The sequence below is a fragment of the Manihot esculenta genome, chromosome 18, assembly GCF_001659605.2.
Source record: "Manihot esculenta cultivar AM560-2 chromosome 18, M.esculenta_v8, whole genome shotgun sequence".
NCBI lineage: Eukaryota > Viridiplantae > Streptophyta > Magnoliopsida > Malpighiales > Euphorbiaceae > Manihot > Manihot esculenta.
In genome coordinates, this window is record NC_035178.2 from 10229849 (window position 1) to 10247375 (window position 17527).

A 17527-nucleotide genomic window follows, 5' to 3' on the forward strand; every position below is an offset into this window, starting at 1 on the left:
TTACATTCTCCCCCCCTTAAGAACATTCGTCCTCGGATGTTCCTAAACAAACAAAAAAACACATAAAAAGGAGGAAACTAACCTCAAAACAGGTATGGATACTGCTGGAGCATAGACTCCCGCGTCTCCCAGGTACACTCTTCTAAATTATGGTGGTTCCACAGAACTTTCACCATCGGAATCTCCTTATTCCTTAGCTGTCTGATCTGTGTGTCCAGAATCCGTACTGGCTGCTCTGTATAGGTGAGATCTCCATGAATCTCCACATCAGGCTCACTAAGAACCTGACTCGGATCTGACACAAACTGACATAGCATAGAAACATGAAATATCGGGTGAATTCTCTCCATAGAAGTAGGTAAATCCAGCTTATACGACACATTCCCGATCCTCTGCAAAATCTCAAAGGGTCCAATGTACCGTGGAGCTAATTTACCCTTCTTCCCAAAACGAACCACTCCTTTCATTGGAGACACTTTCAGCAATACCCAATCACCCTCCTGGAACTCTAACAGTTTCCTGCGAACGTCTGCATAGCTTTTCTGTCTACTCTGAGCTGTTCTAATCCTCTCTCTGATCACGGGCACTATTCTACTGGTAATCTCTACCAATTCTGGCCCTGCAAGAGCCTTCTCTCCTATTTCTTCCCAGCAAACAGGTGATCTGCACTTCCTCCCATATAATGCTTCATAAGGAGCCATCCCTATGCTAGCATGATGGCTGTTATTGTAGGCAAACTCCACCAGAGGTAGATGCTGCCTCCAAGAACTGCCAAAGTCTAACACACACATTCGGAGCATATCCTCTATGGTCTGGATGGTCCTCTCTGACTGCCCATCAGTCTGTGGATGGAAAGCAGTGCTAAAATCCAATCTCGTGCCCATCGCACTCTGCAGACTTCGCCAAAATCTGAAGATGAACTGAGGTTCTCTGTCTGAAACTATAGACACTGGGACTCCATGTAATCTCACTATCTCATCCAGATATACCTGTGCTAACTTATCCACAGAATAGTTACTCCTAACTGGAATGAAATGAGCAGATTTCGTGAGTCTGTCCACAATCACCCATATAGAGTCTATCCTGTTGGACGCTGCCGGTAAGCCCACTACAAAATCCATAGCTATGTTCTCCCATTTCCACTCTGGAATCGGCAGTGGGTTAAGCATGCCAGCCGGCTTCTGATGTTCTAGTTTCACCCTCTGACAAACCTCACAGGCTGTCACGAACTGCGCCACTTCTTTCTTCATGGCTGGCCACCAATATACTCTCTTCAGATCCTGATACATCTTGGTGGCTCCTGGGTGAACACTGTATCTCGCATTATGAGCTTCCCTCATAATGTCTTCCTTCAAACTGCTACTATCTGGTACACAAAGTCGACTCCCATAGCGAAGGATCCCTTTGCTGTCAAATCTAAACTCTGCACTGTTGCCTGACTAAATAGTCCTGGCAATTTTCATCAACTCAGGGTCCTCATGCTGTTTCTGAGCTATCTGCTCCTGAAACACAGGTGTCACTCTCATCTGTGCTATCAACGCACCTGTACCAGACAATTCTAGCTGTAACACTTCCTCTATGAGCTTATAAAGCTCCATCACTACTGGTCTCCGCTCTGCTGCTATATGGGATAAACTACCTAGTAACTTCCGGCTTAGGGCGTCTGCCACAACATTCGCCTTACCCGGATGATACTGGATCGTACATTCATAATCACTGAGCAATTCTACCCATCTTCTCTGCCTTAAATTCAGCTCTTTCTGACTCAAGATGTACTGTAAACTCTTGTGATCAGTGAAGATCTCGCATTTAACCCCGTAGAGGTAATGCCGCCACATCTTGAGTACAAAAATAACTGCTGCCATCTCTAGGTCATGGGTGGGGTAATTCAACTCGTGCTTCTTCAACTGTCTAGAAGCATAAGCAATCACCCTATCACTCTGCATCAAAACACAACCCAATCCCACTCGAGATGCATCACAGAACACTGTGAAATTCTCATTACTAACAGGCAGAGCTAACACTAGTGCTGAAGTTAACCTCCTCTTGAGCTCCTCAAAGCTCTCTTTGCACTGGTCTGACCAGATAAACTTCTGGTTCTTCTGAGTCAGTTTGGTCATAGGAGCTGCTATCTTCGAGAAGTCCTGAACGAACCTCCTGTAGTAACCTGCCAGTCCCAGAAAGCTTTTAATCTCAGTCACTGTAGTGGGTCTGGGCCAGTTAGCTACAGCCTCTATCTTCTTGGAGTCTACTTCAATACCCTCTGCTGATATCACATGTCCCAAGAAGGAAATGCTCCTCAACCAAAACTCACACTTCGAGAACTTGGCATACAAACCATGCTCTCTTAGTGTCTGCAGAACTATCCTCAGATGCTGGACATGCTTCTCTGCATCTCTGGAATACACTAAGATGTCATCGATAAAAACAATAACAAAGTGATCCAGATACTCACTGAAAATTCTGTTCATGAGATCTATGAATGCTGCAGGGGCGTTAGTCAACCCGAACGGCATCACTAAGAACTCATAATGCCCATATCTGGTCCTGAAAGCTGTTTTTTGTACATCTGCCTCTCTGACTCTCAACTGATGATACCCGGATCTCAGATCTATTTTAGAGAAACAACCCGCTTCAGCTAGCTGGTCGAATAGATCATCAATCCTAGGTAGAGGATACCTATTCTTGGTAGTGACCTTGTTCAACTGTCTGTAGTCGATACAAAGTCTGAGGGATCCATCCTTCTTTCTAACAAAGAGCACTGGAGCACCCCAAGGTGAGGTACTAGGGCGGATGAAACCCTTATCTACCAAATCCTGCAACTGTTCTTTCAATTCTTTTAACTCTGCTGGTGCCATCCTGTAGGGAGGAATAGAGATAGGTCTGGTACCAGGCAGCAATTCTATCTCAAACTCTATCTCCCTACCAGGCGGTAGTCTTGGAAGTTCGTCTGGGAAAACATCTGGAAACTCTCGGACTACTGGTATCGAAGTTGGTTCTCTAACCTGATTGTCTAGCTCTCTCACATGAGCTAGAAACCCCTGACAACCCCTCCTAAGCAACCGACGAGCCTGAAGGGCTGAAATCAAACCTCTGGGTGTACCTCTCTTGTCTCCTCTGAAGACACACTTTGACCCATCCTGGTCTCTGAGACTAACTATCTTGTCTCTACAGTCCAAGGTAGCACCATATGCAGATAGCCAATCCATCTCTAGAATGACATCAAAATCTGTCAAGTCTAGAACCACAAGGTCAGCTGGAAGGCATCTACCCTCTATAAACACTGGACTGAAACGACAGACTGACACTGCCACTGATGGGTCACACTTGGGTCCATTGACCCAGAGAGGATACTCTAACTCAGAAATGATCAAAACCAATCTCTCTATGGCTCTCGAAGCAATAAAGGAATGAGAAGCACCGGGGTCCATCAAAGCATACACATCAGAACACCCTATGATGAGATTACCTGACACTACTGTGTTCGACGTGTTAGCCTCCTCCTGTGTCATAGTGAAAATCTGTGCTGGGGCTACCGGATTTCCACCTCGGGAACCTGCTGCTGAAGTAGAGGCTGCCCCTCTCCCTCTACCTCTGCCACTACTCTGAGGTACGGCTAGAGCTGCTGGCTGTACTACACTGCCTGAACTCATCTGCTGGGATGGTGCAAACGTCACCTGAGGACATTCTCGAGCAAAATGCCCTTCCTGTCCACACCTATAACAAGCTGAAGATCCCAACTGACAAGCTCCCTTGTGTGGTCTCCCACATCTCCTACATACTGGACTGCTTGCGCCACAGCTTGTGCCACTACCTATTCCCAGACCAGACTTGACTTTACTCCAGAACTTATTCTTTGTTCCTTTTGTCTTTTCCCATCTTTTGCTACCTGAAGTTGCTGAACTGGGGGCCTTAGAACCCGAAGCCTGTGCCCTTGACTGTCTTTGAATATTGGCACTTGCTTCCATTTTCCTGGCTGCATCTACTATAGAGTGAAAAATCTCCTTTTCTGCTGGAAGAATCAAGGAAGAATACCTGGGATGAAGTCTCATAGTATATCTCCTTGCCTTCTTTTGATCAGTATCATAGGCCTGACCCACATACTGAAGCAGATCCAGGAATTTATCTGTAAACTCGTCAACACTCATCTCATCTGTCTGTCTCAACTGTTCAAACTCTATTACCTTCATTTCCCTCGAACTATCAGGAAAAGCCCACCCTGCAAACTCATTGGCGAACTCTCCCCATGATATACTGTCCATCCTAGGCTCCATGTAGTTCTTGAACCACTCCCGAGCTTTCTTACACTTAAGTGTAAATCCTGCCATCTCAATGGCTCTACTATCATCTGCACCCAACTCATCAGTGATCATCTTCACAGTTCTAAGGTACTCAAATGGATCATCTCCTATATTAAACTTAGGAGCATCCAATTTCAGGTACTCTGTCATTTTCATCTTACCTCCCCCAGATGAGTTAGGTTGATGTATTTGGACAGTAGGGACTACTGGTTCTGGTGGTGGAGGTACTGGTTCGTTTAGCTCTGGGTGTACTGTACTTGGATGGGTAGGGGAGGGTGGATACATCGGATATGGTGGGTAATAATGAGGATAAGGTATATATGGCATATATGTAGGATATGGGACAAAACTAGAGTACTCCGACATACCTCCCATCGGATACTCTGGATCCTGGGAAAAGGCTGGATAGTCAAAACCTGAGGCCTGAGTGCCTCTCTGGGATTCTCCCATACCTTCTTCAAATCTACCCATACCCATACTTTCATCCATAGACTGGTCAATCTCCATAGCCTCCCTCACTTCCTCTAATCTTCCTCCTCTAACTGTACCTCTTCTGCTCTCGTCTACAGACCTTCTAGGGTCTATTGACGTACCTTCCCTGCTAGATCTTTGCGACCTTGCCCTTGGCAATGCAGGAGGACGAGCAGCTGTTCTCTCACTATCTGGTGGGACTCCAGTCAATCGAGCTAATCGACGAGTTCCTCGCATTTTAACTCTCTGGAAAACAACACATAACATAGCATATCAGCATATATTTAACTCACATATTTCTCAATCATAATGCACATGCATATCATGGCATTTCATAGCATCAAAAAGACAAGGCTCAACATCCTATCCTAGTGGACATGATTTCCTATTGTGCTTGACTTCCTCTAACCTCTATGAGCCCGACACTCTCTCTAAAGGTCCGATCATTTAAACCTAGGGCTCTGATACCAATCTGTAACGACCTCAAAATGGACCGTCACCGGCGCTAGGATTCGGGTCGGCTTAAGGCCGCCAGAACCCGTAGCAAGCCTGCTATACTCTCTGTGTACCTGTAAATCTCATACATGACCATACATTTTCTGTGAAAATAAAAACTCTTTTCTGAACCAAGGCTTAACCTGTGCATGCACTATCTCTGTACTCTGTACTCTGTACTCTGTACCCCTGACTAGAGCTTGCTCTAGATGGGTTTACTCATACCTGTTAAGCCTGGTTTTTCACATACTCTGTAAAACATATACATATATAGATCATGTACATAACAAAGGATTTACAACACAAACATCACTAAGTCAAGCACAATTCTAACTTATACACAACTGTTACATCTCTTTAATATTACATGTCCACTATATTCTATTACACAATTCTTCTCTCTTCCTGTACTCTGCTGGACTTTCCCTGTACACTGTACTCTAAACCTGCAAGACTGGGATTAAGGGAGTGCGATGAGCTCTATAGCCCAGTGAGTAGAACAGTAAAACATATCATTAAAACATGATCTTATGGAATGCATCATAACACAGACAATCCACATCAAGGGTAAACCTGTCACCACATAGTCCCAGTAACTGTTCCGTACCAGGCCGTAGACTGGGGTCCTGGTCTCTCTGTACTGTATATGTATATGTGTATATAACACCTGTAGTTACAATTTGCCAGGGCATAGACTAGGCACCTGGTCTTTACTATACCTGCTAGGCCGTAGAATGGGGTCCTGGACTTTCCTATACCTGCCAGGCCGTAGAATGGGGTCCTAGACTTCCTGTCTGGAACTATTGGATCATTCAGCATTCACCCACATCAACAAATAACTATGCAATGCAACATCTTTGTGGATTCTAATGCAATCAACCTATTGCATAATCATGGTGCATGAAATATGCTAAAAGTAGTTAATGTCTCAATTAAAACGAGTATCAAGTTTAGTTCCACTCACTTCTGGCTATCTGGACTGACTCTGCAGGCTCTGGAGCAGTACTCACTGCTGCTCTCTCTGGTTCCTCTAGTCTGTGTAAGCGCAGATAAACTCAAATGAGGGACCAAACTAGCTCATGTCTACCTCTATTAAACTCCCCAAGATTCCCCTTAAACTCACTCAAACATTCATGCAAAGCATGCAAAGGAAGGCTGGACAGGACACTTTCGGAGGCAGGTTCGGCGGCCGAAAGTCCTCTCCAGAGCCAAAACTCATGCACCTTTGGCGGCCGAATCTCAACTTTCGGCAGCCGAACCCTTTCGGGGGCAAGTTTCGGGGGCTGAAAGGCACTCCAGAGACGAAAGTCTCTAACCTTCAGCGGCACCTTCGGTGGCCGAACTCCCCTCTAGAGCCGAAAGTCCAAAGGCTCGGGGGCAAGCTTGGGCAGCCGAAGCCACCTCCTCAGCACATTCGGCGGTCGAACCATTCTTCGGCGGCCGAAGCTGGGTTCATCAGCAAGGCAGAACCTTGCTCTGCCTCACGCCAAAATGCACCAATCTTCCTCCAACTCAAACACCTCAATTCCTCAACATGCATACACCCAAGTATATGCTCAAAGGGGTCAAAAACTATCTTAAAACCCCAACAACACAAAACATATAACACATATACAAGCTTTTCTCACAAAATCATCAAAAACTCTCTTTAAACCCTATTCATGCAACTCTCTCCCATAACCTCACAAAACCATCATAAATCATTAAAACAAGTTCAGGATCTTCACTTACCTCTTGAAACCAAGAAGATGAACGATCTTAACGTGAAGTTTTGAAGCAACTCTCCTTCAAACTCTCCAAACTTCAAGAGTCTCACCTTAGAAAGTGAAAGAAAACGACAAGAGTTATCCTTTCAACCGACTGAGGGCCTTTTATAGGTGGCTGGCCAGACCACCTTCGGCGGGCACACGTGAAACCGAAAGCCATGCATGTTCGGCGGCCGAATGTCACCTTCGGCGGCCGAACCTGGCTTTTCTGCCTTGGTTCTTTTGTTTTAAAAACTCATTTCTTTTTAACTTTATAACATTAAAACATACTATATTACTTTAGAAAAAATATAATTATTTCCTTCTAGAGAATTTTGACATCCTGAATTCCACCGGACGACAGAAATTCTGATGCCGGACTCTAGCCGGGTATTACAGTAGACCTTCAAAACTTTTCTGTTGACGAGAAAGTGGACGACGATGACAGATCTATTGTTGGTTCTGAAGATGGAAAGGTCACCTATGTGGTGAAGAAAATCTTATGCTCAACAAAACAGGAGAATGAGACGCAAAGGAGGAAGATTTTTCAGGCAAAGTGTCGAGTAGGAGAGGCGATTTGCAGGCTAATTATAGATAGTTGCAGTTGTGAGAGTCTGATAGCTAAGCAATTGTTGGAGAAATTGCAGTTGGAGAAATTGCAGTTGCCTACACAGCCTCATCCTTCGCCATACAAAGTCGGATGGATTAAGGAAGGTCCGACAATTGAGGTCAACAAAATCTGTAGCGTGCCTATCTCGATCGGTAAATCTTATACTGAACTTGTTAATTGTGATATTGTGGATATGGATTACTGTGAAATTTTGCTAGGTCGCCCTTGGCAGTTCGATGTTGATGCTTTGCATAAGGGGAAGGAGAATTCATACATGTTCGCATGGAATCAAAAGAAGTTTACTATCTTGCCTTCCGGTTCTGTGAAACATTCTAAAGTGGAAGGAAAGAATGTTGTTACTGTTTCTACGGGAGTGCAAAAGCTATCAGGCGTAGTTGAGAAATTTGGAGGCATACTGGCTTTATTGGTGAGAGCAAAAAGTGCAATAGAGGATACACCATCTTTATCACCATCCGTCAAAGAGTTGTTGAAGGAGTTTCCTAAGATAGTGGATGAATCATCCAAGCTTCCACCTCTGCGGGATATCCAATAGCAGATTGATCTCATTCCTGGATCAAAATTACCAAATCTGCCTCATTATAAGATGAGTCCAAAGGAGAGTGAAATCCTCCAAGAACAGGTTGAAAAATTACTAAAGAAAGGGCATATTCGGGAGAGCATTAGCCCCTGCGGAGTACCTGCCCTATTAGTTTCAAAGAAAGATGGGACTTGCAGAATGTGCGTGGATAGTAGGGCCATCAACAAAATTACAGTCCAGTATCGATTTTCTATTCCACAACTGGATGACATGCTGGATCAGCTATCCGGATCTAAAGTCTTTTCTAAAATTGACCTTAAAAGTGGCTATCACCAAGTTCGAATCAAGGAGGGAGATGAATGGAAGACTGCCTTCAAGACTAAGGAAGGCTTGTATGAGTGGCTGGTTATGCCATTTGGTTTGACTAATGCACCTAGCACTTTCATGCGACTCATGAATCAAGTTTTGTGTCCTTTCTTACGCAAATTTGTGGTTGTTTATTTTGATGACATCTTGATTTTTAATCGCAGCGAAGAAGAACATTTACAACATCTCTGTCAAGTCCTGACATCCTTGTAAGAAAGTGAGCTGGTTATTAATCTTAAGAAGTGCATTTATATGACGGAGCGTGTTCTGTTCCCGGGGTTCGTTGTTAGTGCAGAAGGGATACATGTTGATGAGAAGAAGGTAGAAGCAATACGAAATTGGCCCATCCCCAAAACTATTTCTGAAGTTCGCAGCTTTCATGGCCTTGCTACTTTTTATCGACGGTTTATCAGAAATTTCAGCAGCATCGTTGCCCCTATCACAGATTGCTTAAAGAAAGAGAGAGTGCGGAAATTTGCATAGATTAAAGCTGCCAACAAGAGTTTTGAATAGATTAAAGATAATCTTACTTCTACCCCTATTATTGCTCTACCCGATTTTGATAAACTGTTTGAGGTTGAATGTGATGCTTGTGGAGTTGGGATTGGTGGAGTGTTGTCACAGTATAAAAGGCCTATTGCCTTCTTTAGTGAGAAACTGAATGAAACTAGGAAGAAGTGGTCTACTTATGAGCAGGAGCTATATGCAGTATTCCAGACTTTTAAAACTTGGGAGCAGTATCTGATGGGGTGAGAGTTTATTATTCACACAGATAATCAATCTTTGATCTACTTTAAAACTAAAAAACATGTGAATAAGATGCATACTCGATGGGCAGCTTATTTTAGAGTCTTTCATTCTGTCATAAAACATAAGGCTAGCCATAGTAATAAGGTGGCAGATACTTTGAGTAGGAGGGCTGCTTTGTTGATTACAGTTAATCAGGAAGTTGTAGGTTTTGAATTCTTGAAGGATTTGTATGCTATAGATGATGACTTTGTTGATATATGGGCTAGAGTCCAAACTCACCAGCCTACTGATGGGTTCTTGATACATGATGGCTTTCTTTTTAAGGAGAATAGGTTATGTATTCCCCGATCTTTTTTGCGGGAAAAGCTGATTCGGGAGGTCCATAGAGGAGGTTTGAATGGTCATTTGGGGCGTGACAAGACTATTGTTGAGTTGGAGGAGTGTTTTTACTGGCCACAATTAAAATGTGATACAGGTCGGATGGTCCAGAAGTGCCCAGTTTGTCAAACTCAGAAGGGACATTCGCAGAATATAGGCTTATACACTCCACTGCCTATTCCAGCACATCCTTGGGAGGACTTGTCTATGGATTTTGTTCTTGGTCTTCCACGTACTCAACGTGGATCTGATTTCATTTTTGTTATTATTGACATGTTCTCCAAAATGACACATTTCATTCATTGCAAGAAAACTAATGATGCTTCTCATGTGGCAAAACTGTTTTTCCAGGAGGTTGTTCGCTTACATGGCGTCTCTAAGACCATTACTTCTGACAGAGATGTGAAGTTTCTAGCTCATTTCTGGGTGATTTTATGGAAATATTTTGGAACTGAACTTCGATACAACAGTGTTGCTCATCCCCAAACTAATGGACAAAATGAAGTGGTGAACTGCACGCTTGGCAATCTTCTGCTCTGCATCTGCAGTAACAAGAAAACTGCTTGGGATCTTGCTCTTACCCAAGCAGAATTTACTTACAATAGTGCTGTCCACAGCTCCACAAAGATGTCACCGTTTGCTGTTGTGTACAGGAAAGTCCCAGCGCATACAATTGATCTTACTGCCCTTCCCACAGGTTCTCACAACAGTATTGCAGCAAGTAACTTGGCAAAGCAGCACGTGGATGTTTTCAAACAGGTACAACAATGCCTTACAGAAGCTAATGACAAATATAAAACTATAGCTGATAAACATAGGTGTTTTAAGTCCTTCAATATTGGTGATCAAGTTATGGTGTATTTACGCAAAGAGCGTGGTGGAGGACAGAAAAAACTTGACGCCAAGAAGATTGGTCCATTCCAGATCATTCAGAAAATCAATTACAATGCCTATGTTCTTGAGCTCCCACATGAGATGAAAATTTCCAAGACGTTTAACGTTGCAGATCTATTTCAGTACTACCCTACTGATGACAACTCGAGGTCGAGTTATTTATAAGTGGAAGGGAATGACATAGAACAACTAGTCTTGAACTTTATAACAGACTTGGACCGGACCTAACTTTTGCATTTTAATTATTTTTTTTGGATATTTTGGGTATTTTTATAATTTTATATATTAGGGTTTTGTTTCTATTATAAATAGTTTTCCTTAACCATTAGAAACTCACTTTTCAATTTTCAAGGAATTTTAATAAGACTTTTCGTCTTCTAACTTATCTTTTCTCTTATTTTATCTTAGCCAAACGATATTAATTAAAACTCATGATGAAGTTTAAATAGTCTTTTATCAGAGGTTCTCTCTTATAAAATATTTAACTTTAATGAAAAGAAAGAGCTGAAATCTGCTTGCCAAATATTGCAAATTAAAACAGTCAAGATTTCAAAAATCTAACCCACCAATCTTTTTACTTGCACACATTCAATCCCAAGACTGCTAATGAATTTCCTCTCTATTTTGACTATTTGCACCCATCAATACAAGTTTCATCAATACAATATTAAGTGGATCTCTTCACAAAGAAAAACAGATTGTAAGAAAATAATATGATGAAATAGCTATTTATTGGATCTCTTTACAAACAAAAACAAGTTGCAAGAAAATAATATGATGAAATAGCTTGTGTCACTTATTTAATTAAAATTTCTTTTTCAAGTTTTTAAGTGATATCTATTCTGCAAGTCATTAATTTTTCTCCACACTCTTGTCCTTAAAATAAAAAAAATTGCCTATTTTATTTCTATTCATCAACGATGAAAAACCTAAATATCTATCGTGACCAGTAAGGCAAGAAACTCACAAAAATTAATTAAGAAGAAAACCATAGGAAAAAAAAAAGGCTATCCGCTGACTGACACGTGTATAGTCTCCCATCCGTTCCCTCCGTTCTCCCACCAATAATAGAGAAGATTTAGCTTTGAAAATAATAGTTGGCTTCTCTGTTTGAAGAACCAATCCACTTCTCAACTGCTTACTCATCGTCACTATCAGCGACGCTGACTCAGAAAAACACAACAGAAATCAAATAAATTAAAATAAAATATAATATAACCTATAATTAATAATAAAAACAGAATCTGAAATTGAAATATTTTGTTGTTATTATTGATTATAAGGAGAAAAGGTGGCTGTGGTGGCCGTTCCACACTCAACACTTCGGAGACAATGGCCATCGTTGGCGTTTCAGGTTCGGAGTCACCGGAAAGCATCCAAACTCCTCTCTTAGACGGCGTCGTTCAAGGCTCCGTTGATTACAGAGGCCTCCCGACCTACAGATCAAACTCCGGTGGTTGGAGATCAGCGTCTTTCATATTAGGTTGAGAAATAAGTTCTCTTTTTGTTTTTTTTTTTATTTATTTGGTTATAAATGTAGGCGTCAAATATCAGATATCAATTAGTTGATTTGGGGACAGGGGTGGAACTTGCGGAGAGGTTTTCGTACTACGGAATAGCGTCGAATATAATTACGTATTTGACGGGGCCGATCAGTATGTCGATGGCGACTGCAGCGGAGAACGTGAATGCGTGGACAGGATTCTCATTTTTATTTCCTTTAGTTGCCGCTTTTGTTGCTGATGCTTTTCTTGGAAGATACCGTACCATCGTCGTTGGCTGTGTTATCTGCATATTAGTAAATTCCTCTCTTATATATATATATATATATATATATATATATATATATATATATATATATATTTTACAAATATTAATTCATAGAATCACAATTGATTTTTCTTATATTTCCATAGTAGTAGATAGTGGTTTCTTGTTTGGTGGATTGGGTTTAAATTCACTGAATTTGGAATTCGAGATCTTCAAAATTAAAATGACTCTAAGCAATTCAACTTTAGGTCGTTGCTAGTTTCTTTTGTTTACAAATATAAATATCATTACCATTTTCTGCATGGTGGTTTAGTAATAATATCATTATGCTTAAATTATAAGGAATCCAATTTGATTCCACCATAGGTTTCTAGAGATGCAAAGGACTGTTTTTATCTCAACTGGGGCTATTGACATAAGAAGTTGCTGATGTTTCTACTGACTTATGGGTTTTGTTCCTAGGATAGCCAACATGGTGGCTTATGATTTAACTAATTTCTCCAACATTGATGATGATATTGGGACACTTTGGACTGAAGAAATGCCTGATTCTATACGGCCTTTCATTTTATCTGATGTTTCTTCCTTTTCTGGATGAATGAAATTTCAGTTTTTATTTTCTCCAAAAGTAGTAACCATGTTTATGGCTTTGGTTGTTAAAACATATGCCGCTATTTGAATTTTCTCACAGGGTCTTGGCTTCTTGACTATTTCTTCTTTCAGTGCTTCTAATTGCCCAAGCATCAATACTTCGACATCTTCTTGTTCTCCTAGCCAATTTCAAGTAGTTTTCTTTTTCTTTTCCCTATATTTGGTAGCTTTTGGGCAAGGTGGGTACAAACCTTGTGTTCAGGCTTTTGGAGCAGATCAATTTGATGAAAGAGACCCTATGGAAAGCATAGCCAAAAGCTCTTTCTTCAATTGGTGGTTTTTTTCTATGTGTTCAGGCATCTTAGTAGCGCGATTGATCTTAATCTACATACAAGACAACCTTAATTGGACCTTTGGTTTTGGAATCCCATGTATTGTGATGGTCATCGCACTATTTATCTTCTTGCTTGGAAGTAAGACGTATCGCTATAGTATCAAGGTGGAAGAAAAAAGTGCATTTCAAAGAATTGGACAGGTTTTTGTTGCAACCATTAGAAATTGGTGCTCTTCTTCTTCAATAATATCTTTGGAGGAAGAAGTTTGTCAATCGCTACCTCATCATAGTTCTAATCAATTCAAGTAAGTAGAATAAGCTTCTGCACTTGAAATTATAAGTTCAAGAGAACACAAATGCATCAACATGTCTAGAAATTAATGCACATGTTTTTGGAATGAACATTTATTGTTCAAGTAACCCTGAGCTTTATAGTATCTTCCTTCGTTATATTTATAATTAGTGACCCCCTAATAGTAGTTATATTGATTTCTAGAACTTACAGGATGTGTGTTTCTAGTAACTAACAATTCTGCACTTTTCTTGTTTGATGATACGGATTTGAGGATTTGTTAAAGACTCGTTCTGAGCAGCAGTCTTTGTGCATGGCTCCTAGATGCTTTATTTCCTTTAAGAGATTTTCATTCAGCCACTCAATTGTAAAGTAAATACTAGATTGTGGTATTGAAACAACACTTAGATCTCGGAACAAAATGACGTGTGTATCTCAAAAATTTTCTACCAATAGGGAACTCTGAAGCTCCTGAACAATTAGAAAATTTTAGCTGCATCAAAACTCATTCTAAAATAGCAAATTGGTTCTGATATGCCAGGTTCCTTGACAAAGCCCTGTTTGAGTGTAGCCTTAATGAAGTTGAAGAAGCTAAAGCACTATTTAGACTTATTCCCATATGGGCTTCATGCTTGTTATTTGGTGTTGTGGATGCACAGTTCTCAACTTTAGTTACTAAGCAAGGAGCAACTATGGAGAGATCAATTTCCCCAGGTTTCGATATACCACCTGCTTCACTTCAATCTCTTCCCACCCTCACTATTATTTTATTCATTCCAATCTATGACCGCATCATTATTCCCAGAGCAAGGAATTTAACCAAAAATCCTTCTGGCATTACAATGCTTCAGAGGATCGGAACTGGGATGTTTTTCTCTGCCCTGTGTATGGCAATTGCTGCTGTAGTTGAGATGAAGAGGCTCAAAGTCGCTCGAGAATTCGGACTAGTTGATAAGCCAAATGTGACCGTTCCAATGAGCATTTGGTGGCTGATTCCTCAGTACGTCGTGGATGGAGTTGCTGATGTATTGACCTCAGTTGGTATGCAAGAATTCTTCTATGACCAGGTCCCCAGAGAATTAAGAAGCGTGGGTCTTTCTCTCTATATCAGCACCTTCGGTGTAGGAAGCTTTATTAGCAGTTTTCTCATTTCTATCATTGAGAGACTCACTGGAGGAGAAGGCCGTGATAGTTGGTTTACTAATAATCTGAATCGAGCTCATCTTGATTACTTCTATTGGCTATTAGCTGGACTAAGCACTGTCCAATTTGTAGTTTACTTGTATTTTGCAAAAAAATATGTATATAAAAGGTGAGGTAAAAATCATATATTTCGAGAGATATATCCAGATAAATGTGTACATATAATATTGTTGTTATATAAATGGAAATTGTTGCCTACCTGTAAAATTTCATTTTATCCCAATTTTGATGCATGACTGCAATCTTGGAAACTCACAATCAATTTTTTTCAGATATATTCTGCTTTAATTGGAGTTTGAATTTAAAACCTCTCCATTTATCGAGAGTTTCAGTATTATATATTTAAAGACAAATTGATAACTCATATTCTATTTTTCTCTGTTCAGATTGCGTGTTACAATTCATTTTGCTAGAGATCTTATAGTTTTTAGTTTTATTTTATTTATAAAACGGTTGTCTACATTTAGAAATCTATTTATAGCCAAAAAGAGAAAATAGTCTTGGATCATATAAATATAATGGCTGTAATTAATTTTAAAAAATATCAAATAAATATTCAGTAACCGGTCCTGGATTGTCTAGTTAAGGCTTAGAGCTAAAGCAATCAAAATTCATCTGCCGATGATTTAGAAGCAAATCACCAATTTTTCAAGTTAGGGTTTGAATTCCAAAATTTTAATTTGTGAAAATTACACTACATTTAATACGAATAAATTAATTGGTAATTAATAGATCTTAATTAATTTATTGTCATCTTTTTATTAAAAAGTGTGAACAAATTGAGTTAAATTAAATTTTAAAGAGTTTATATTTAATTTATTAAAAAAATTTTAAATTTAAATTAAATTTAAATTTTATTATTTTAAATTTAAATTAAATATTAATAATTTTAAATTTAATTCGTTTAGTAAATAAGTTAATAAATTTTGATGGAGTCTAATCTTAAATAGCTTTTCTGATTTTTTGGTCTGTCGAGATCTTATAGGTGATGGGAAAGGTTTATCTTTAAGAATATCCTTTACCCACTTAGGTTTTGGATCATCTATAGTGAGCACCTCCTCGTCATTATCTGAATAATTGTGGAGCACCTACACTCTTCATCAAAATAATTTTTTAAATTATATCTCTAAAATATTTTTAACAATATATTTAACTTAGTTGAATAAACAAAATTTTATAATATAATTCTGAAAGTATAAAATAGCAAATGAAATATTATATTTCTTCAACGTTTTAATTATTTATAATTATAATAAATTTTACTTTAAAATTATTAAATTTAACCATTTTAAAAAAATTAATAAGTTTAAAATTAAATAATTTTAATTAAATATATATATATATATATATATATATATATATATATATATATAAATTAACTTTTAAATTTATAAAAAATAAATTTTGTATATATAATATTGTCTTTGTTGCCAACTTATAAAATTTTGAGTTTATCTCTATTAAATTTCTTTTCTCCAAATTATCAAGAGATGAGAGAATGGTATGGTTGCTTTATCTTTTAATCGGAAGTAGGGTCGTGCGGGAAGCCAATTCATCGACAGTATCGAAATCGAATCGATGGCGATTTCGATAAAGAATTGATGGGTTAGAATTAAATCATATTAAATTAAATTTATTTAAATATTTAATTTTAATTTTTATTAAGACCGTATCAAAATTGAACTAGAATAGCACGGAATTCATACTAAACAAAAATTGTATCAATATATATATATATATATTTAAATAATTTATAGTGATATTATAATTTTAATATATTTTATGTATTCTATAATTTTAATAAAATTATATATATAAAATTATAAATAACATTAGTATTATGTTTGAAATATTTAATTATTTCATTTATCTTTAAATTTAATTATAAAAATTAATTATCGTGTCGAAATTGAAATTAAAATAAAAATTAATATTAAAATTAAACTGAAATAAAAATATGTGAAAGTGTATTGAAATTCGATTCTAGTTATGATTTAAAAAATTTAAGAAACTGACCTTTAATTTTGATTTCATAAAAAACTGTCTTGAAGTTGTTTTGAAACTGGAACTGCACACTCCAAATCAGAAGTTTAGAGTTTGAATTTTTAGAATCGGAGAAAATGAATTTATTATTTTAATATATATGTCGGGTAAATATGAATTAATTAGGTAATATATATATATAATCATGCTTCAATCCTGTAAAATCATGTCCAATGTTGTGTTGGAATATTCTGCAGCTCACAAGCCTGGAAATTAACCACAATTTATCTCACTTAGGGCTTGTCTAAATGATAAATCATAATTTGTTTATATTTAAATAATTATTAAATTAAAAAGAACTAATTTAAATGAAAATTAATTTACTCAAATTATTTTAAAGAATATATATAAATTAGACATTTATCTGCACATAGGGTTTGTGTGGATACTTTTAGTTTTTTAAAATTATTAATAAAATAAATAATAAAAAAGTATTTAAATATAGAAAAATGTTCAAATGTATAAAAAGAAAAATCCAACTTTTAAAAATATGCAATAAAAAAGTATTAACTCTGAATTTTTTTATGAAAATATATTTAAGTCATTATTATTATTATATTATTTATTTAATGATTAATTTATTATATATATTTAAATTATATTGGTAAATAATTATGTATAAATTACAGGGATTAAATTTTAAATAAAATAAAGAAATTCTACATAGTATACAAACATTCTCCCTCCAAATAAATAGAAGAACAAAACGACAGAGAAAAATAATAGTATAAAAAATTATCACAGGT

At 38.0% G+C, this 17527-nt stretch overlaps 1 protein-coding gene across 1 annotated transcript; it reads left to right on the forward strand.

Annotated features, from left to right (window-relative positions):
* Positions 1 to 11800: 11800 nt before the first annotated feature.
* LOC110606507 (protein NRT1/ PTR FAMILY 5.10) lies at positions 11801 to 14936 on the forward strand. Its single transcript, XM_021745355.2, has 4 exons — positions 11801 to 12031; positions 12129 to 12346; positions 13010 to 13548; positions 14077 to 14936. The coding sequence occupies exons 1-4, from the start codon at positions 11881 to 11883 to the stop codon at positions 14849 to 14851; spliced, it is 1683 nt and encodes a 560-aa protein (XP_021601047.1). The 5' UTR covers positions 11801 to 11880; the 3' UTR covers positions 14852 to 14936.
* Positions 14937 to 17527: the final 2591 nt, after the last annotated feature.